The sequence below is a fragment of the Leptodactylus fuscus genome, chromosome 8 (genome assembly GCF_031893055.1).
Source record: "Leptodactylus fuscus isolate aLepFus1 chromosome 8, aLepFus1.hap2, whole genome shotgun sequence".
NCBI lineage: Eukaryota > Metazoa > Chordata > Amphibia > Anura > Leptodactylidae > Leptodactylus > Leptodactylus fuscus.
Genome location: NC_134272.1, coordinates 86,798,706 through 86,821,467, shown reverse-complemented (window position 1 = coordinate 86,821,467; position 22,762 = coordinate 86,798,706). Strand labels below are relative to the sequence as shown.

Genomic DNA, 22,762 nt, shown 5'->3' with positions numbered 1-22,762 from the left:
AACGAACACATTCAGTTCTGCAACATGAAAGAAATGTTTCTATAACACACCGGTAAACCCTGCTACACTGTATAACTCTGCTACACTGTATAACTCTGCTACACTGTATAAAGGTTTTAGAATACAGCAGACAAACTCAACTCTACTACATAATGCAGCGTTACACCATGCTACACCAGCTATAAAACCTCACAGGAACGTGGCTGTAGCACACAGGCAATCTCAGCTCTGCTACACTGCATTGTATCTATAATACACCAGACAAGCTCAGCACTGCTGCATATCACACACTAAACTATGTATGATGAAAGAACCCTGGCCAAAGCACATTGGCAAACTCAGCTCTGTACACTGCACAGGCTCCACTGCAATGGACTAATCTTCTATAACCCTGCAGGCAAACTCACCTCTGCTACATACTACACGCTAAACCATGCAACACTGTAGAAACATGGCATTTTTTGCAAACTCAGCTCCACTACACTGCCACACCTGCAATTACATTAGTACATGGTGACAGCCAGGCAGAGACGAATCCCACCCCGCCGTATTACAAGGGTGCAACGTAACAAACTCCTAGACGAGACTTCCTCAGCTCTGCTACATCTGAAGGAAGAGGTGTAGTGTTTGACAAAACTTTCTAAACTGTGTATTTATCACTGGGAGGGAAGGTGTTAAAAACGAGGCCATGAATATTGATGAATTATCACAGTTGGTAATTCTGCAAATGAGAAGAAAAAAAAACCTCTTGGCTTCCTTGGCGTTTGCATCCTCAGAAACATGTAGGTGTTAGATTTTGCAAAAGGAGCAGAACCCGGGTTTATTTTCAGCCTCAGCAGACGTTACCAGCGCTCGTCTGAATCTGCTGCATAGAAAAAAAAAACACTTCTCTATATATAGGAGCCTTAAAGGGCCTCGTGTGAAGCTGCAGAGATATAAGGCGGGGGAGGGGGGGGGGGCTCAGTATTTATTGCTGTTTATTGTGTTGCGCTCAATAGTCAATAAAAGCAGCAATTAATTGTCCCCGGCACAGAAGCGGCGTCTCTGGCAGCCATTGTTCACATACAGGCCGCTGGGACAGGCGACATTTATAACACGATTGTCTGGGACTCCGGTGTCAGGAAAGGCAAAATGTTAGAAATTGTCAGAGCGAAGAAACCGGAACAGAATCTCAAGGCATTAATAATTCATCAGGGCGAGGGCGACACATCACAGATGTCCTATAAGGGTACACGGGCGTCAGAGAGGGGTAGAGCTGCTCAAATCTGATGGTCTATGTGTAATACCACATTCTGCCATTAGTGGCCACTCTATGCCAACTGCAATTGTAAGGGAAGAAGACTCCCAGCGATCAGATGATCTCACCCACAGGGCTGGAGAGTGGAGAGATCAACTACAAAGAAAACACAATGGCGAGCACATAGGAATGTTCTATGGCCTAAAGGGAATGTCGCCAGATCCCAGCATATCACCCCAGCCCTGCAGATAGATAGGTTACTGTCACCAGAACCAGCATATCACCCCAGCCCTGCAGATAGATAGGTTACTGTCACCAGAACCAGCATATCTCCCCAGCCCTGCAGATAGATAGGTTACTGTCACCAGAACCAGCATATCACCCCAGCCCTGCAGATAGATAGGTTAGTGTCGCCAGATCCCAGCATATCACCCCAGCCCTGCAGATAGATAGGTTACTGTCACCAGAACCAGCATATCACCCCGGCCCTGCAGATAGATAGGTTAGTGTCACCAGACCCAGCATATCACCCCAGCCCTGCAGATAGATAGGTTACTGTCACTAGAACCAGCATATCACCCCAGCCCTGCAGATAGATAGGTTACTGTCACCAGAACCAGCATATCACCCCAGCCCTGCAGATAGATAGATTACTGTCACCAGAACCAGCATATCAGCCCAGCCCTGCAGATAGATAGGTTACTGTCACCAGAACCAGCATATCACCCCAGCCCTGCAGATAGATAGGTTACTGTCACCAGACCCAGTATATCACCCCAGTCCTGCAGATAGATAGGTTACTATAACCAGAACCAGCATATCACCCCAGCCCTGCAGATAGATAGGTTACTGTCACCAGAACCAGAATATCACCCCGGCCCTGCAGATAGATAGGTTACTGTCACCAGAACCAGCATATCACCTCAGTCCTGCAGATAGATAGGTTACTGTCACCAGAACCAGCATATCACCCCAGCCCTGCAGATAGATAGGTTAGTGTCACCAGAACCAGCATATCACCCCAGTCCTGAAGATAGATAGGTTACTGTCACCAGAACCAGCATATCACCCCAGTCCTGAAGATAGATAGGTTACTGTCACCAGAACTAGCATATCACCCCAGCCCTGCAGATAGATAGGTTACTGTCACCAGAACCAGCATATCACCCCAGCCCTGCAGATAGATAGGTTAGTGTCACCAGTACCAGCATATCACCCCAGTCCTGAAGATAGATAGGTTACTATCACCAGAACCAGCATATCACCCCAGTCCTGCAGATAGATAGGTTACTGTCACCAGACCCAGCATATCGCCCCAGCCCTGCAGATAGATAGGTTACTGTCACCAGACCCAGCATATCACCCCAGCCCTGCAGATAGATAGGTTACTGTCACCAGACCCAGCATATCACCCCAGCCCTGCAGATAGATAGGTTACTGTCACCAGACCCAGCATATCACCCCAGCCCTGCAGATAGATAGGTTACTGTCACCAGACCCAGCATATCGCCCCAGCCCTGCAGATAGATAGGTTACTGTCACCAGAACCAGCATATCACCCCAGCCCTGCAGATAGATAGGTTACTGTCACCAGAACCAGTATATCACCCCAGCCCTGCAGATAGATAGGTTACTGTCACCAGAACCAGTATATCACCCCAGCCCTGCAGATAGATAGGTTAGTGTCACCAGACGCAGCATATCACTCTACATGTCTTAACATATTAACTGCGCTATTAGATACAATTATAAGCCGTGAGACATTAAGGAACGTCCATTAGACATTTTATAAATGTTTGACCATTTTTACATAGTCATGTCACGTCACATGACTGACACATGAGCCCCTATGGCTACGGCTGTGCAGGCTCCCTTTGGCTTGTCTATGCTGTACATTATATACTGCAATACATGGATGTAAAATACGTGATGGATCAGATGACTTAAAACTGCTATATCCTGAAAACTGAAAATCCCCGTCCATCCGGGAGGTTCCTGCACAAAGCAGCTGCGGCCCCCGCGCTCCAGGCGATAATCTCACATAGTATTTGTGACATTGCACACATTCTCCGATAGATAACAGAAACGCACTGGGATGTCTAGGAGACTAATAAAAAAAATGAGAAATAAAAAACAATCCGAAATTCAGTTATAAAGATGAAAACTAAAAAGTTGTGTTTACTTGTAAATTATCACCAAAACTAACATGGGACAATGGGGGAGACTGGCCAAGCGAAATATGGCAGAATCAATCTGAGAGCCTGGATGTGTCTTCATGATCCCCGTGCTAGTCCGGACCCATTATATTTTATGGCCCCATTCATTACGCCGTGTATTATCACAGGTCCATGAGCCATAGGGGTGGGGAATGGGTAGACAGGAGCCGACTTATTCTTCCATTCCTGCCCGCTTTGTGGTCCGGGATCTCTGAGATAGGTGAATGGGTCTGTGGAGTCACGGGTGGTACACGGATATCATCTATGTGTTGTCCTACCACAGACCCAGACCAATATCTGCACAGAACCGGGTGGTTGCAATTCCAAACACAGCCAGGTGTCCAGGAGTGGCACTGCGTAGTTAAGGGGCCATTCTCAATGATGGTGGGGGTCCTCGCTGTCAGACACCAACCAATCCTTAAGTGATATTACAGCCTAATAATATGTCATCACCTGTTTACACCGATCAATGGATCTATACCATGTGACACCTTGGTTGATAGGGATCAACTACTTAGCAATTAGAGTCATGCAGCGGATTTATGAAGACTGGAATATTGAACGCCAGTCTTTGTAAGGCTAAGGGAAGATGAAGACAAGCTGCCATTGTGGCCTAACCATCTTAGTTACCCATAGCAACCAATCACAGAGCAACTTTCAATTTCCAGGATCAGAATATAAAATGAAAGCTGCGCTGTGATTGGTTGTTATGGGTAACAAAGGCAGTTAGGCCTTTAGACTATAACTGGCCCTTGAAGGCATTGGGCCCGGAGTCTTGGTAGTTCTTAGACCAGGCCTTTCCATGTTTGTCTCATACACGTCACTTTGGAAGACATACACTCACCGGCCACTTTATTAGGTACACCATGCTAGTAACGGGTTGGACCCCCTTTTGCCTTCAGAAATGCCTCAATTCTTCGTGGCATAGATACAACAAGGTGCTGGAAGCATTCCTCAGAGATTTTGGTCCATATTGACATGATGGCATCACACAGTTGCAGTCGCAGATTTGTCGGCTGCACATCCATGATGTGAATCTCCCGTTCCACCACATCCCAAAGATGCTCCTCTATTGGATTGAGATCTGGTGACTGTGGAGGCCATTGGAGTACAGTGAACTCATTGTCATGTTCAAGAAACCAGTCTGAGATGATTCCAGCTTTATGACATGGCATTGCATTATCCTGCTGAAAGTAGCCATCAGATGTTGGGTACATTGTGGTCATAAAGGGATGGACATGGTCAGCAACAATACTCAGGTAGGCTTTGGCGTTGCAACGATGCTCAATTGGTACCAAGGGGCCCAAAGAGTGCCAAGAAAATATTCCCCACACCATGACACCACCACCACCAGCCTGAACCGTTGATACAAGGCAGGACGGATCCATGCTTTCATGTTGTTGACGCCAAATTCTGACCCTACCATCCGAATGTCGCAGCAGAAATCGAGACTCATCAGACCAGGCAACGTTTTTCCAATCTTCAATTGTCCAATTTCGATGAGCTTGTGCAAATTGTAGCCTCAGTTTCCTGTTCTTAGCTGAAAGGAGTGGCACCCGGTGTGGTCTTCTGCTGCTGTAGCCCATCTGTAGCCTCAAAGTTGGACGTACTGTGCGGCGTTCAGAGATGCTCTTCTGGCTACCTTGGTTGTAACGGGTGGCTATTTGAGTCACTGTTGCCTTTCTATCAGCTCGAACCAGTCTGGCCATTCTCCTCTGACCTCTGGCATCAACAACGCATTTCCGCCCACAGAACTGCCGCTCACTGGATGTTTTTTCTTTTTCGGACCATTCTCTGTAAACCCTAGAGATGGTTGTGCGTGAAAATCCCAGTAGATCAGCAGTTTCTGAAATACTCAGACCAGCCCTTCTGGCACCAACAACCATGCCACGTTCAAAGGCACTCAAATCACCTTTCTTCCCCATACTGATGCTCGGTTTGAACTGCAGGAGATTGTCTTGACCATGTCTACATGCCTAAATGCACTGAGTTGCCGCCATGTGATTGGCTGATTAGAAATTAAGTGTTAACGAGCAGTTGGACAGGTGTACCTAATAAAGTGGCCGGTGAGTGTATATGTAGTTGGAGACCGAAAACCGGCCATCATGTGGCGCTGTAATGTAATTCAGGCTAACGGTCCACGCTATATGTGCAGGGTGATACAAAAGACTCTGCTGCGGGGAGGGAGCGAGAGCAGATTATGGAGGCTCATCAATGACTCCTTTTGTCTTTTATATGTATAGATTTATAGACTATATTCTCCATAGACGGCCATAATATATGATTACCATGGAAACTGAATACAGGACTGCATAGGGAGATGAGTGGCCCCGGCTAGTCTGTAGATTTCCCTCATTGTCTTTAATCCACATCTAATTCTAGAATCTTCCTACATTCCCGATCTAGACAAAAAAAAAAGGTAGGGGGTGGGGGAGAAATAACCGGACTGCGCAAAAGTCTAGATGGCAAATCACGTAGATTGTATAATAAGTTCTGCAGATATCCACCTGGTGTCTCCGCCATTACATGACTTCTGTTTCCGGCCTCGGAGATCTCAGCAGATCATCACAAGGCTGAAGAAATCACAGTAATAACGAAGTCTATGAACAGCTGAATAAGAAAGTGCCCCCCACCATGATGCCCCCTAGATGACAGATACTTGTGACGAGTCCCCTCCAATTCTTCTGGCAGGAAATAATTGATCAGAGCTCAGCTTCTCTCCACTATCATATAAATCTACCGTATTTTTCGGACTATAAGACGCACTGGAGGAGGTTTTAGAGGAGAAAAATAGGGAAAAAAAAATTTGAAGCAAAAACTGGTAAAATATTTAATATATGGGAGTTGTAGTTTTGCAACAGCTGCAAGGCCACATTGACAGGTGACCCTGCAGCTGTACGGGGATGCATAGCGCGTTTTTTTTTGCGGGGCCAGCTGTACTTTTTAGTTATACCATTTTGGGGAATGTCTATTTCTTAGATCACCTTGTATTGAAAAAAAAAACAGGAGGTGATTTAGAACTTTTATTTATTTCATATTTTTATTATATATTTTTCAAGGTTTTTTTTTTTGTTTTTTTTACTATTTTATTCCCCTCGGGGGCTTGAACCTGCGGTCACTTGATTGCAAGTCCCATAGACGGCAATACAAGTGTATTGCCGTCTATGGGACATTCTGTCTATTAGTATTACGGCTGGTCATAGAGACCAGCCGCAATACTAATATATAGCGGTGACAGGCCTCGGAGCCTCTTTAGGCTCCCGGCTGTCACCCGAACAGGTCGGCTCCTGCGATATTGCCGCGCAGGAGCCGGCCTGCAACTTCAGAGGTACGGGGCCGGTGGGGACCGGCCCCGGGGGAGAAGGGGCCACCGATGCTGACTCGGCATCCGCTGTACTAGAGAGGCGGATGCCGGGGAGGGATAGACGCCGGGGCCTGAGACATCGCTGCCCTGCCCTGCCTGAAGCCAGCGGCGGGGGGACGGAGGAGCGGAATAGCATCACTCCTCCCGCTGCTGGCTTCATGCAGGGCAGAGGAGCGCAGCGATGTCTCAGGCCCCGGCGTCTATCCCTTTCCGGCTTCCGCCTCTCTAGTACAGCGGGTGCCAGGCGCCACATTCAGACTATAAGACGCACCCTTCTTTCCCCCCCAAATCTTAGGGAAAAAAAGTGCGTCTTATAGTCCGAAAAATACGGTATATAGCACAGAGATAAGCTTCTCCCCTCCATCATATCCGACTCTCAAATAGTGCAAGATAAATCACCTAAAGGGATAGCCAAAGCTCCCGAGACCCCCCGACCAATAGCTAACTTGAGGGTCTTCTCTAAGCAGCAGCACTTGAGGACATCTCATTGTTCATCCGCGGCAGGACGTGTGTACTCAGGAGTGATATTTATACAGCCCAGAGATCAGCCGCCACTCTGAAAACTTTAATAAAACTTATTAAAATCCACAATGTCTGCAGCAAAACTTCTGAGCAATTTCAAAGCCAATGACTTGTCTGTCTTGCCGAGAAATTCAGATTCCTTGTGACAGCGCGGATGAAACTCCCAAGTGCGACTAATTAACCCACTTCACAAACGACTTATCTTACCAAGGATCGGTTCGGCTTCTGCTGCATCGCTTCAGGTAAATCATCCCAGTTTTCCAATTTAATATCCAAAGGAATAAAATTACAGTTCAGTGGCTCTCCGTCCTAATGAGATAAACAGGGGTTTATGGATTTAATAAAGTCGTCTGGAGACGTGAAAATGATTACAAGGTCTGTCATTAATCCATAGTGGAAACCAGTCTACATAAAGAGTTTAATTCTAATCATGAGGACCTAGATATAGGAACCTATAGGAAAGGACCTGGTGGAAAGGACCTGGCGGACAGGACCTATCGGAAAGGACCTATTGGAAAGGACCTGACGGACAGGACCTATCGCAAAGGACCTGACGGAAAGGACCTGACGAACAGGACCTAGCGGAAAGGACCTATCGGACAGGACCTGGCGGACAGGACCTGGCGGACAGGACCCATCGGAAAGGACCTGACAGAAAGGACCACAAGATAGTTGATAAATCTTTGATCACTTGGGAGCCACGATCACTAGCATTCGAGTCTCAAGCCCCCAGTTCCTCCGCACTGCTCAACCTTTACAGCAGAGACAGCGGAGTGTTGTCTACATGGCTGTCTCATTCAGTCCTATTGCCACTGAATGGAGCAGTAAAGATCTTGTGCGACCACCACTTTGGTCCAACTGCTCCTTACGGTATTCGAGCAAAGAGAAGGAATAGCAGGGTCATTTTAGTCGGTGGAAACCTCAGAGATCAGACATTTATTAACTGTACTCTGCAGAGGTGATCCATATCCATCATGGGACAATCCCTTTGAAGCTCCAGAGCCGTAACGCCTGGTCACCTCATATCTGTGATGCTAAAGAAATTTTCTGCCAAAAGATTTGGAAACGCTAAACCAGAAGAACTTTTCCACAACGCGGGGCCTCAGACTACAGGAGTCTTTTTTAGATAAATTAAAAACTTGTGGGGCAAAATTAAAAAGAAATTATTCTTACCTACCCCCAGTCCTTGGTTCAGGTGGTGTGTATCTTCTCCCCCCCAAACACCTGAACCCCTACACTTGGACCGGAGGCTATATAAATATATATCTTGTGTTATTTTAGTGAGCTTTTAATTCGCCCTGGATAACCCCTTTAAGTTGCCCATGCACACAATACATTGAGTCTATTCACAGCCAAAATAATATTTGTATTGATCAAACTTTATGTGGTATGTGGTCAGATGATGTTACTCTTGTCAGATATTTGTCATCACCAACCCCTGTAAGAAACAAAGAGTGGGGGAGGCGAAGTGACAATTTCTCTAACCACATTTCTGGAAACAAGGTAGTCCTCTTTTTTTGAGCCCATTATATTGCCTTCGGATGTGACTCTAGATTGCGGGTCTAACCCGGACTTAGTAATGCGGCCACGACGCCTCTTATTGACAAGCTAATGTGAGATTGGACATTTTGGAATTATTTATAATCCACTCTGCGGCTCCTTTGGCGTTTCTTAGTTGCTTTTGTGAGAAGACACTCTCATTAGTACAGGCTATGGATTCCTTCGGATGGCCTAGCAGGATTTGGGCAGAACGGTGAACTCGCGGCGTTGTGAAGAGAAGACGGAAAGATTCCCACAGATCACCATTAATCTCTTCTCTGGCAGAGGAGACAATACGGCTTTTTAATTCAATAAACTGCAATCCCAGCTGGCACTGGAGGAGTATAAATATCAGGCAGACAATAAGCAGCTCTCCTCTCCACGTCTTATTTTATTTCCTTATAATCTGCTAGCCTCTCACACCGGGGCTGTGTACATACCTTGCTATATAAATAGATGCGATCCGTATGCCTGCTGGCACAGAACATTAATCCATCATAGACGGGAAAACAAGTGGAGTTGTGACAATGTTCTGCAATGAAGCACAATATATAGGGCAGTGAGTATGGATGCAGGACGCCGTATACAGAGCGTGCGGCCACTAGGGAAAACACTTTACTGGGAGAAGAGAGAGTGGCAAGAGGTGGGGGAGGTGAAGAGAGCGCAGGAAAATATGAGAGCGTGGAGAGAGGGAGAAGAAATTAAAAAGTGTTGGGAGGGAGTGAAAAGTGAGTGCAGGAACGGAGATGATGAGCAGAGGCAAAGAACAAAATCAGGGCGCAAGAGAGCAAGGACAGAGAGAAAACAGAGAGCGATACAATGGCAAAAACAGATGAAAGAAGACAATGCAATGGAAAAACTGGTTAAAGGAGCAAGCAGAACAAAAGAGCGAGATAAAAAGAACAAGTGGGGTCAAAAGAACTCATGATAAAGCACTATGCAGGCAAAGAGGACAATCTGAGTAAGAGAGCAGGTGCCGGAGAAAGCCAAGATAAGAGAGCGGATGAAGGTGAGAGCCCCATAAGAAAGCATGTGCATGAGAAATATAAAATAAGACTTTACAGGAATGAGAAAGTCCCAAAAGAGAGCAGGGACAAGAGAAAGTCCAGGTAAGAGAACAGACGATGGAGTGAGCCCCATAAGAGAGCAGGGACAAGAGAAAGCCCAGGTAAGAGAGCAGACGATGAAGTGAGTCCCATAAGAGAGCAGGGACAAGAGAAAGACCAGGTAATAGAGCAGACGATGGAGTGAGCCCCATAAGAGAGCATGTGCAAGAGAAACCTAAAGTAAGATGTCAGGTGAAAGAAATCTCCAAAGGACAGCAGGTGCAAGAGGAAGCTAAGATATGCGAGCGGGTGAAGGAGAGCTCATAAGTGGGTACATGAAAAACAAAGCTAAGAAGGAAGAACTGGTTAAGAAGGGGCCACCATAAAAGAGAAGGTTAAGAGGACCTGAAACAAATAAGAGTCACATAGAGAAGATGACGGCGAGACCACAGAAGAGCGTGCAAGAGAAAGAGAGCCAGATTAAACAGAAATTGAAGTGGAAAGCAAAAGAGAACAGGTGTTGGGAGAGCAGAGATCAAATATGAAAATGGGTAAGGAAGGGAGACCACAGAAGAGAACAGTAGAAGAAGAGAGAATGTAAAAAAGTCCAGATAAGAGAGCAGGTGAATAAGAATGCCCCATAAGAGAGCAGATGAAGGCGAGAGACCAAAATGAGACCCAGTGACAGACTTAGACCAAATATGACAACAGGTAAAGAAGAGAAACCAGATAGAGAGCAGGTGTACGAGAGAGACCAGATAGAGAGCAAGTGAACGAGACAGACCAAAAAGAGAGCAGGTGTACGAGACAGACCAGATAGAGAGCAGGTGTACGAGAGAGAGCAGGTGTACAAGAGAGACCAGATAGAGAGCAGGTTTACGAGAGAGAGAGCAGGTTTACGAGAGAGAGCAGGTGTACGAGACAGACCAGATAGAGAGCAGGTGTGCAAGAGAGTCCAGATAGAGAGCAGGTGTACGAGAGAGAGCAGGTGTACAAGAGAGACCAGATAGAGAGCAGGTGTACGAGAGAGAGCAGGTGTACGAGAGAGACCAGATAGAGAGCAGGTGTACGAGAGAGACAAGATAGAGAGCAGGTGGACGAGAGAGACCAGATAGAGAGCAGGTGTACGAAAGAGAGCAGAGAGAGAGACGGTGTATAAGAGTGCCTAGAGTAGATAGTGGTTTAAAAGGAAAACGAAGATAAAAAGGTGTTAGCGGAAAAGAGCCCAGGTAAGAGAACAAGCCGTTAAGGGCGCCAAGAGCGGGTAATTTATGAAAGCAGGTGAAGGAGGGAGCCAACATAAGAGAAGGTGAGAGAGACTCTGAGATCCGCACATGTGTAATAGAGAGCTCCATAAGGGAGCAGAAAAATAGAGAGCTCCGAAAATGCAGCAAGTGAAAGAGAGAGCACAGATAAACAAGCAACTGAAAGAAAGTCCCCAAAGAGAGCAAGACCCAGTATAGAGACTGATCACACCCCAGCCATGGTGGATATAATGTAATCTCACAAAGTTGTAATAGAGAAGCCGGCACAGCCATAGAAATAACAAGAACAAAAAGAAAGAATGAAAAAATAACAGGGAAAAGCTGCAACTAAACACGACAACAGGGAGCGAGATGACTGACAGACGGAGCAATGAGAAAAATATAAGACAACAACCTCAGCATGAAAAGACATCACTTAACAAGAAAGTGAGAAAGAGGAGACGAGGAACGAAATAAATAAATAGAATAAAGATTAGAAAGTAAGTAAGAAGAGGAGAAGAGAGATCACACAGGAAAGAGAGCGCAGAGACAGAGAGAAAGCAAGAGAAGGAAACGGAGAGCAGAGGAGCAGCAAGACACAAGGAGCAAGGCAAAAGAACACCAGGAAAGATGAGAATCCACGGACACTGTATATCTGTATAAGACATGGATGTACACAAGATGAATATAGGAAGCTTCTTACCAATACATAAAAGAGACAAAAGAAAAGTCACATCTAAGGGAGCCTTGACACGGAGTTTACGCTCCGCTCATTCAGATGCGTAAACACGTGTCAAAGTGACCGCTGTAAAACACAATCCCATAGACTTCAATGTGTGCCAGTTTTTATGTACACAGTGACTGCACCAGAAGAATAGTGAGCGCAGCTCTGGAGTATAATACAGGATAAGTAATGTAATGTATGTGCACAGTGACTGCACCAGCAGAATAGTGAGCGCAGCTCTGGAGTATAATACAGGATAAGTAATGTAATGTATGTACACAGTGACAGTACCAGCAGACTAGTGAGTGCAGCTCTGGAGTATAATACAGGATAAGTGATGTAATGTATGTACACAGTGACTGTACCAGCAGACTAGTGAGTGCAGCTCTGAAGTATAATACAGGATAAGTAATGTATGTACACAGTGACTGTACCAGCAGAATAGTGAGCGCAGCTCTGGAGTATAATACAGGATAAGTAATGTAATGTATGTACACAGTGACTGCACCAGCAGAATAGTGAGCGCAGCTCTGGAGTATAATACAGGATAAGTAATGTAATGTATGTACACAGTGACTGCATCAGCAGAATAGTGAGTGCAGCTCTGGAGTATAATACAGGATAAGTAATGTAATGTATGTACACAGTGACTGCACCAGCAGAATAGTGAGCACAGCTCTGGAGTATAATACAGGATAAGTAATGTAATGTATGTACACAGTGACCGTACCAGCAGAATAGTGAGCGCAGCTCTGGAGTATAATACAGGATAAGTAATGTAATGTAATGTATGTACACAGTGACTGTACCAGCAGAATAGTGAGCGCAGCTCTGGAGTATAATACAGGATAAGTAATGTATGTACACAGTGACTGCACCAGCAGAATAATGAGCGCAGCTCTGGAGTATAATACAGGATAAGTAATGTAATGTATGTACACAGTGACTGTACCAGCAGAATAGTGAGCGCAGCTCTGGAGTATAATACAGGATAAGTAATGTAATGTATGTACACAGTGACTGCACCAGCAGAATAGTGAGCGCAGCTCTGGAGTATAATACAGGATAAGTAATGTAATGTATGTACACAGTGACTGCACTAGCAGAATAATGAGCGCAGCTCTGGAGTATAATACAGGATAAGTAATGTAATGTATGTACACAGTGACTGCACCAGCAGAATAGTGAGTGCAGCTCTGGAGTATAATACAGGATAAGTAATGTAATGTATGTACACAGTGACTGTACCAGCAGAATACTGAGCGCAGCTCTGGAGTATAATACAGGATAAGTAATGTATGTACACAGTGACTGTACCAGCAGAATAGTGAGTGCAGCTCTGGAGTATAATACAGGATAAGTAATGTAATGTATGTACACAGTGACTGTACCAGCAGAATAGTGAGTGCAGCTCTGGAGTATAATACAGGATAAGTACAGGATATAACATATAAGTTATAAACGTATACTATGTGTTTTTACTGAAAGATATTAAAAATAGATCCTGTAGTAGAGAGTAGGAGGAGTCCACAGTTCACAGAAACAAAACGGAGAGCTGAAATTGCATGGGGAAAAATAGTAAAGACTTCACGACTATACTAAATGGAGACTAATAGGGTCAAAGAAGAAATGTACTGTGACAAGAGGAGGCGCCTGTTAGGACAGCACAGAGGTTGTGAAAGAGTGTTTAGATACAAGAGCAGAACAATTGCTAGTACAGCACCAGCGCCAAGTATCAATGTATTGCTATCAGTTACCTGATGAGAAGCAAAGCCTGGCTCCATGCAGTGACAAAAACACATTATAAAAAGGTTAATTAAACAGACAGAAGAACATTGCGATGTAATTCCCCAGCCCTAAAAAAAAGAGCCCAACACTATCCAATAGTAGACAGCTCTGCGATTAAACAGTTAGTGGCAGTGGCCATGGATTTAGTGTTCATTGCACATTACCTGGTTCAGTGGCTGCTGATTCCTCCCCGGGGGGGGCTTCTAAGTTGTTGTTTTGGATGCTTAGTAAATGTTCCCCCTGTAAGTCACTTTGTGGAGCGGGGGGCGCTTCCAGCGGAGCGCAGGCGACAAGCTCATTATCCTCATCATTCTGACTTTGATTTTCTTTTTCCTCATCAATGCAAGGTACACTCGCTGCTTGGGACTGCTGCTCAGAACCTGTCCTCAGAAAGAGCGAGAAAAGCAAGATGTCAGCCGGGTGAGCAAAGGAACACAAAGAGCCAAAATTATGGAACGTGACAAATTCTTACAATGGATATTGTTAAATCAGAAAAAACTCACAAGGAATAAACATATTAACAGAAAAGCTTCAGAATTATAGAGCAGTATTATAGTAGTTATATTCCTGTACATAGGGGGCAGTATTATAGTAGTTATATTCTTGTACATAGGAGCAGTATTATAGTAGTTATATTCTTGTACATAGGGGGCAGTATTATAGTAGTTATATTCTTGTACATAGGAGCAGTATTATAGTAGTTATATTCTTGTACATAGGAGTAGTATTATAGTAGTTATATTCTTGTACATAGGAGAAGTATTATAGTAGTTATATTCTTGTACATAGGAGTAGTATTATAGTAGTTATATTCTTGTACATAGGAGCAGTATTATAGTAGTTATATTCTTGTACATAGGAGTAGTATTATAGTAGTTATATTCTTGTACATAGGGGGCAGTATTATAGTAGTTATATTCTTGTACATAGGAGTAGTATTATAGTAGTTATATTCTTGTACATAGGGGAAGTATTATAGTAGTTATATTCTTGTACATAGGGGGCAGTATTATAGTAGTTATATTCTTGTACATAGGAGCAGTATTATAGTAGTTATATTCTTGTACATAGGGGGCAGTATTATAGTAGTTATATTCTTGTACATAGGGGAAGTATTATAGTAGTTATATTCTTGTACATAGGAGCAGTATTATAGTAGTTATATTCTTGTACATAGGGGAAGTATTATAGTAGTTATATTCTTGCACATAGGGGGCAGTATTATAGTAGTTATATTCTTGTACATAGGAGCAGTATTATAGTAGTTATATTCTTGTACATAGGGGGCAGTATTATAGTAGTTATATTCTTGTACATAGGGGAAGTATTATAGTAGTTATATTCTTGTACATAGGAGCAGTATTATAGTAGTTATATTCTTGTACATAGGGGAAGTATTATAGTAGTTATATTCTTGTACATAGGGGGCAGTATTATAGTAGTTATATTCTTGTACATAGGACTAATATTATAGTAGTTATATTCTTGTACATAGGAGTAGTATTATAGAAGTTATATTCTTGTACATAGGAGGTAGTATTATAGTAGTTACATTCTTGTACATAGGAGCAGTATTATAGTAGTTATATTCTTGTACATAGGAGGTAGTATTATAGTAGTTATATTCTTGTACATAGGAGTAGTATTATAGTAGTTATATTCTTGTACATAAGAGTAGTATTATAGTAGTTATATTCTTGTACATAGGAGTAGTATTATAGTAGTTATATTCTTGTACATAGGAGTAGTATTATAGTAGTTATATTCTTGTACATAGGAGCAGTATTATAGTAGTTATATTCTTGTACATAGGAGTAGTATTATAGTAGTTATATTCTTGTACATAAGAGTAGTATTATAGTAGTTATATTCTTGTACATAGGAGTAGTATTATAGTAGTTATATTCTTGTACATAGGAGTAGTATTATAGTAGTTATATTCTTGTACATAGGAGCAGTATTATAGTAGTTATATTCTTGTACATAGGAGCAGTATTATAGTAGTTATATTCTTGTACATAGGCGGTAGTATTATAGTAGTTATATTCTTGTACATAGGAGCAGTATTATAGTAGTTATATTCTTGTACATAGGAGCAGTATTATAGTAGTTATATTCTTGTACATAGGAGTAGTATTATAGCAGATATATTCTTGTACATAGGAGTAGTATTATAGTAGTTATATTCTTGTACATAGGAGCAGTATTATAGTAGTTATATTCTTGTACATGGGAGGTAGTATTATAGTAGTTATATTCTTGTACATAGGAGCAGTATTATAGTAGTTATATTCTTGTACATAGGAGTAGTATTATAGCAGATATATTCTTGTACATAGGAGTAGTATTATAGTAGTTATATTCTTGTACATAGGAGTAGTATTATAGCAGATATATTCTTGTACATAGGAGTAGTATTATAGTAGTTATATTCTTGTACATAGGAGTAGTATTATAGTAGATATATTCTTGTACATAGGAGTAGTATTATAGTAGTTATATTCTTGTACATAGGAGCAGTATTATAGTAGTTATATTCTTGTACATGGGAGGTAGTATTATAGTAGTTATATTCTTGTACATAGGAGCAGTATTATAGTAGTTATATTCTTGTACATAGGAGTAGTATTATAGCAGATATATTCTTGTACATAGGAGTAGTATTATAGTAGTTATATTCTTGTACATAGGAGTAGTATTATAGCAGATATATTCTTGTACATAGGAGTAGTATTATAGTAGTTATATTCTTGTACATAGGAGTAGTATTATAGTAGTTATATTCTTGTACATAGGAGTAGTATTATAGTAGATATATTCTTGTACATAGGGGCAGTATTATAGTAGTTATATTCTTGTACATAGGAGTAGTATTATAGTAGTTATATTCTTGTACATAGGAGTAATATTATAGTAGTTATATTCTTGTACATAGGAGTAGTATTATAGTAGTTATATTCTTGTACATAGGAGTAGTATTATAGTAGTTATATTCTTGTACATAGGAGTAGTATTATAGTAGTTATATTCTTGTACATAGGAGTAGTATTATAGTAGTTATATTCTTGTACATAGGAGTAGTATTATAGTAGTTATATTCTTGTACATAGGAGTAGTATTATAGTAGTTATATTCTTGTACATAGGAGTAGTATTATAGTAGATATATTCTTGTACATAGGGGCAGTGTTATAGTAGTTGTATTCTTTTACATAGCACATTGGTGTAGTAGAATATAGAACTTATATTGCAGTATTATAAAACCTACAATCTTATATAGTATATAAGGATCAATACTCTGAGGAATTAGACATCCCTTTCCTCTATACAGCTCATACATCAGTACATAGCTCAGCAGGGGGCGACACTGAGTGCAGGAGAAAGCTGTAAGAAAAACGTGTTTGCTTTGTAAGTAACTTTTAGCTGCTGATAATTTCGGCTAGGTTCTCACATAAATTTCCATCTATCTGTCCTCAGCCGCTGATGTATCAATCATCCAAATACCAGCTTGTCGCAACCAAATGTAAATCACCACACAGGGAGAGCGGCTTCAAAGCTCACGTGAGTACGAACAATTGTGGCTATTAGTGATGAATTCTGGATTGTTATTCCCATCTACTGCGGGAATGATTAAAGTCTATGGTGTGATATCGCGTTATTTGTGCCATTACAGACAGACTAACAGATCTGCGGTGTTATTGCTATTAGTACTGTCCAGTGGGTAAGAGATCAGAACAATCCTGTACCATATTCGCTACATATTTCAATGACACGAAGATAAAAATAAAGCAAACTTTACAAAGTTTGTACCTACCGTTTTGTGTCTACAGCTCTTATATACACTTATATGTCACCATGGTAAGCGACTACAGCATTTTTTTGTGGGAGCTTTTCCTGTAGTCGTATTACTCCATCCCCCACCCCCAAGAACGGTTCCAATGAGATCATCCCCATTCAGTTGGTGCAGAGGCTGCAGGAATTACCTGACCCTGCAAAACCCATAAGAGAACAGTAGGCCTCGGGGAGCGCTTACTACGTACCTGTCCTGTTCTTATAGCCTATTAAGAAATTCTAAGGTGCCAGAGGGGGCGCTATTCAGGATTAGGGCCGTTCATCTGGATGCAGGTAAAAGATACTACAATTTTCATTAATATATCAAAATACAAGATATTATCGAGGCTCATCCTCTATCATGAATGACATCCCTATTACTTACAGCCGGGGCGTATCCCTTGCCCAGGCAGTGAATTGTGTAACTAATCCTGGATTGATGACATCACGTCCGATCATAACTAGTGTGTAATTACCGCCATGTAATCATCACTCTGTGCTGCTGTGGTGATACAGGCAGTCATGGCGGGTAACAAGCGTAATTATACCGCTCGGCACTGCAGATAGAATGATATCACCATTATTTGTTAGAATGAGTGCGGATACTGGTATATTAGTTCATTACGTGCGATGTTATACACACAAGTAAGAGCAGAATCATCAAGAGGCTGAACCTTGTTGTCAAAAGAATTTTATTTATTTATTTTTTTTATGGGATTGTGAGCCCCCTATAGGGATCACAACGTACATTTTTTTTTCTTATTCGTATGTCTTGGGAATGGGAGGAAATCCACGCAAACACGGGGAGAACATACAAACTCCTTGCAGATGTTGTTCCTGGCGGGATTTGAACCCAGCGCTGCAAGGCTGCAGTGCTAACCACTGAGCCACCGTGTTGCTCCATCTAAAGATTTCTTAATGGAGTTGTCAACCGTGTATACAGCTGCTCGGATCCAGGGCAGCTCCTTTAAAATCTCACATATAAACAAATCAAAATGGCGGATCTTAAGGGGTCTGGCTATAAGGGGGTCGGAGGTAGCAATCACTGCCGGGCCCTGGAGACTCTACATGGTAAAGTATTGAGGCTGTAGGTGAGTTTTACATACAGATGTAGAAGAGTTAACCTAAACTTCTGCAACAGGTTAAACTACATCTCATCATAGACGACAACAAAAAACAATGAAGTCATTGGAGTAACATTCTTCATTGACTTTTCATTGGTTTGTGTTGTGTTTTTGATAACATTTCACGCTGCAGATGTTTCAGGTTAACTCTACTACATCTGTACTTTGCATTGGGGCCAAGTTATATTTCTGGACATCTTGCACCAAGAAATACATACAGTGGTAGAGGAACCAAATCAGGAGAAGCTAAAATAAAACATTCTAGTAATAGTCTAAGAAATGCTGAGAGATAAGAGTAGCACTGCATGTGAAATATGGCGGTAAAATCAGTGCAAAAACTAGAGAGGAGGATCCATCTTGTTCTACCTTCCGGGGTCAGGGTAGGCCTGCGTATTCAATTGCCAAGTAATTAATATTGGATTGAGACCACCACGTCTGACCATTCCAAAAACGGTGATATGACTGGCCGTACTGACAGAAAATCAAGAAAATCATTTCTTCATACTGATGACCTATCCACAGGATCGGTCATCAGTAGGGTTGAGCTGATCTTGAGATTTCAGGATCGATTTCAAAATCCGATTTCCAATCATTTTCCAGCCGATCCTGATTATGAAATCTGCTCGAGCCGATCTTGAGATTTCAAAATCCAATTTCCAATCGTTTTCCAGCTGATCCCGATCGTGAAATTTGCTCGATCGCCAATCGGGATCCGATCTTTCCCAATCCCTCAACCCTAGTCATCAGTAATCAAATCAAATCGGCTTTACAGGCACGTCCGAATAGATATTTGGCATTGCCAAAGCTAGTAAAGTGGGGGGAGGGGGGGGGGTTGGAGTCGAGGGGGAGAGTATGGGGGTGGGGTGGCTGATTTGGGGGTATAACAGTCCGTGGAGTCTCATCTTCCTCTTAGTTGGTGGCCGCTATATGGGGAGGTGGGGTGGGTGGTTTGGGGTATAACAGTCCGTGGAGTCTCATCTTCCTCTTGTTTGGTGACAGCTGGACACGTATTGGGCAGCGATCTCCACAGTGGCCTCTTCTTCTCCCAGTAGGATGTAGAGTTTCCTCTTCTCGTCTGGGATGTGGGCAGAGAGTCTTTGGTAGTAGATGGCCCTCACAGCTGAGTATTTGGTGCAGTGTAGCAGGAAGTGGGTCTGGTCTTCTAGGGCCTCCTGGTCCCAGTGCTGGCACAGTCTGTTCTCCCGTGGCTTGTACGTCTGCCTGTGTCGCCCTGTCTCCATTTCCAGGCTGTGGCCGCTCAGTCTGTACCGGCTCAAGGTCTGTCTGTGTTTGGGGTGGCGTATTCTCTCCAGGTAGGTGGCCATGGTGTAGTCTCTTTGCAGTGACTGGTACACAGTGAGTTTCTTGGAGTTATTTATTGCGCTTCTCCAGTATATGACGTGTCAGTGTCTGACACCCAGACCCCACACAGATCAGCTGTTGTAATAGACGAGGGGAACGTGTGGTTGTCAGATCCCAACAGATCACATACTGATGACCTAGCCTATGGACCGGTCACAATTACGAAAAATTGATTTGCCCCAATATGCCAAGTTTGGTGCCTGCCATGTCAACTTTTTTGGTGTCTAAATTTAGTAGAGAAAAAATAACATCTGACGATTTTTTCGCAACTTTTTGACAAGACGACAACTCTTCTATTCTTGAATTCTCCTTCTGCCCAGGACAACTTCTGCCAGTTTTAATACTTTATTTTGGCCCTTTCGTCAAGCATTGGTGCCAGCGGTAAAATAACCCATCCAATCCAAGACCCGATCCTCCTTGAGAAACACGGACGGCGTCTCAGAACTTGGAGAACAATGCAAACTTTTTGTGGAACGCAGAAAACTTTATCTCATGGTGTCTGGCACACTGCGGATAGTTAGAACGTAATGCAAACGCAGCATCATTAGTCTGTGAAAGAACTAAAAATCTATAATTTCATTGCCCTTTTGATCATAAATCTCCAGACGGGGAAAGAAAACAGCAGGGCGATGAATGTTAGGCTTATTTGCTGCTATGGAAACGGGACCTCCGCTCCTGCCCATTGAATTCACATCCCGCTGACATTAATCAGAAATGTCCATTTGTGCCAGCTTAATGCCATGCCATAGCAGTTCTCAACATACGTTCTTGACAGAAATTGGCACCTTTCACTTTCCGAGGAGACACGTTCACAGATTGATGCTCAGGTAGGATTTTTGTCCCCTGTGCAGACATCTGAAATATGCATAACCTCAATTGCCTCCGCGAGACTCGGCTTCTTAAAGATGAACCCGCGCCATCAGGTGTATTATAGCATTTAGAATATTATATAGGTTATTGATCGCCGCGTGCCGGACACTCGTTACCGCTCCTGATGCCTAGATTATTATACGAATTAATAACGCTCAAGGAACACGAATACGACCCGGCAAATGGAAAAAAAATCCTTCAACGTATATTTGTCGACAGTAGATGGGCGAACTCTCCCTCCCTTAGCTTTGCCGTCATATATCTGAAGTGCAGGGACCGACTCCAAACCGAAAACCACAACTGTACGGCATTGTACGCCCTCTTCAAGTTTGTGGAGGTTTCCTTTGGGCTCTTTGTTATCTTTCCTGATTCCAAAAAAATCCTGACGGGTCAAGTGGCCCGCTAAAACATTAGCCCTGGTGTCTAGTGAATATACGGTGACGTCTTTCTTATTGCTTAGCTCCTATAAAGCCAGAGGACGGTTCATTCCTTCCTACATTAGCAGCATTAAGGGAACGTGTCACCACTTCCTAGCTTATACCGTATATACAATCTACCCCGCAGATCGACAGGTTAGGGTCACCCGAATCAAAGGGTGTTTCTTCCCTTGTGAATCGCTACCTCCATGGCCAAGATGTAGTACTTTGAAGAAACAAGGGTGCTTGCAATGCTTCAAAGAGAAAACTTGTATATTTGAAAAAAAAAAAAAAAAAAAAAAAAAAAAAAACAATGGTAAAGAGAGAGGATTTGAGGCAGACATCTTTCTCATATTCCTCTTCATTTTTGAACACCAACCCCCTAATCCCAAGACAAGGACTGGACAATGGCTGGGCTAGCCAAGGCTAGAATTTCATACACTGACAGCCAAGTGGGTGGTAACACTGCATGACATAAAGACCACACCCCCAAACCACAGCTTCACCGCCCACTTGGCTAGCAGAACATTTAAATAAACTTGCAATAGCAAGAGCTTACATCTTTGGCTTCAGATCTGGTGACGGGTTCCCTTTAAAGGGAATCTACCATTAAAACTGCTTTTTCTGTGGATAAGACGTCAGAGTAGTCTTTAGAAAGTCTATTCGTCCCTTACCTATAGATGTGATCTCTGCCGCACCGTTCCTTAGAAATACGATTTTTTACTGGTATGTAAATTAGTTCTCTCGCAGCGATGTGGGCTGGCCCCAGCACTGAAAATGAGATGGGGGCGTCCCCACTGCAGCTTGAGAACACTATCCTGCAACGCCTCTATCTTTGGCTGGATCCTCCCCTTCTCTGCCGTCTTCCTCCTGCGTCAACTCCGATGCCTGCACAGTTGGCTCTGCCAGTGAGACACTAGTAGAGCCGACTGCGCATGCCGGCCGGCGGCCATTTTTTGGACGCCGCTCTTGCAGTTCAATGCAGGAGTGGCCTCCCAAAAATGGCCGCCGGCCAGCATTCGCGCTCGGCTCTGCTGGTGTCTCACTGGCAAAGATAACTGCGCAGGCGTCAGAGGTGACGCAAAGGAAGACGACAGAGAAGGGGAGGATCAAGCCGAAGATAGAGGCGTCGCAGGATCGTGTTCTCGAGCTGCAGTGGGGACGCCCCCATCGCTGCCAGAGAACTAATTTACATACCGGTAAAAAACCGTATTTCTAAGGAACGGTGCGGCGGAGACTACATCTAAAGGTAAGAGACGAATAGCCTTTCTAAAGACTATTCCAACATCTTAGCCACAAAAAAAGAGGTTATAATGGTAGAATCCCTTTAATCGTGCACTTTTAGACATTTGTAGAGAGAAAATACAAGCTGCGACTGCTATAAAAGAGAATTTAGGACCTAAAACTAAAACGCATTAATTGCGGAAATCCAGTCCAGACTAAGGGTCTCATCAGCCAAACGAGCAGCATTGTAGATATC

General features: G+C 43.2%; 1 protein-coding gene across 1 annotated transcript in view; it reads right to left on the bottom strand.

Moving 5' to 3' along the window:
- The window catches only part of ZRANB3 (zinc finger RANBP2-type containing 3), a 94,529-nt gene that overhangs the window by 15,439 nt on the left and 56,328 nt on the right, over positions 1-22,762 (bottom strand). Inside the window, exons 11-13 of the mRNA XM_075285659.1 lie at positions 13,845-14,060; positions 9,319-9,410; positions 7,547-7,648 (exon numbers count right to left, since the gene is read on the bottom strand). Of these exons, the coding sequence (XP_075141760.1) occupies positions 7,547-7,648; positions 9,319-9,410; positions 13,845-14,060 (410 nt within the window). The remainder of the gene's footprint in view (positions 1-7,546; positions 7,649-9,318; positions 9,411-13,844; positions 14,061-22,762) is intronic.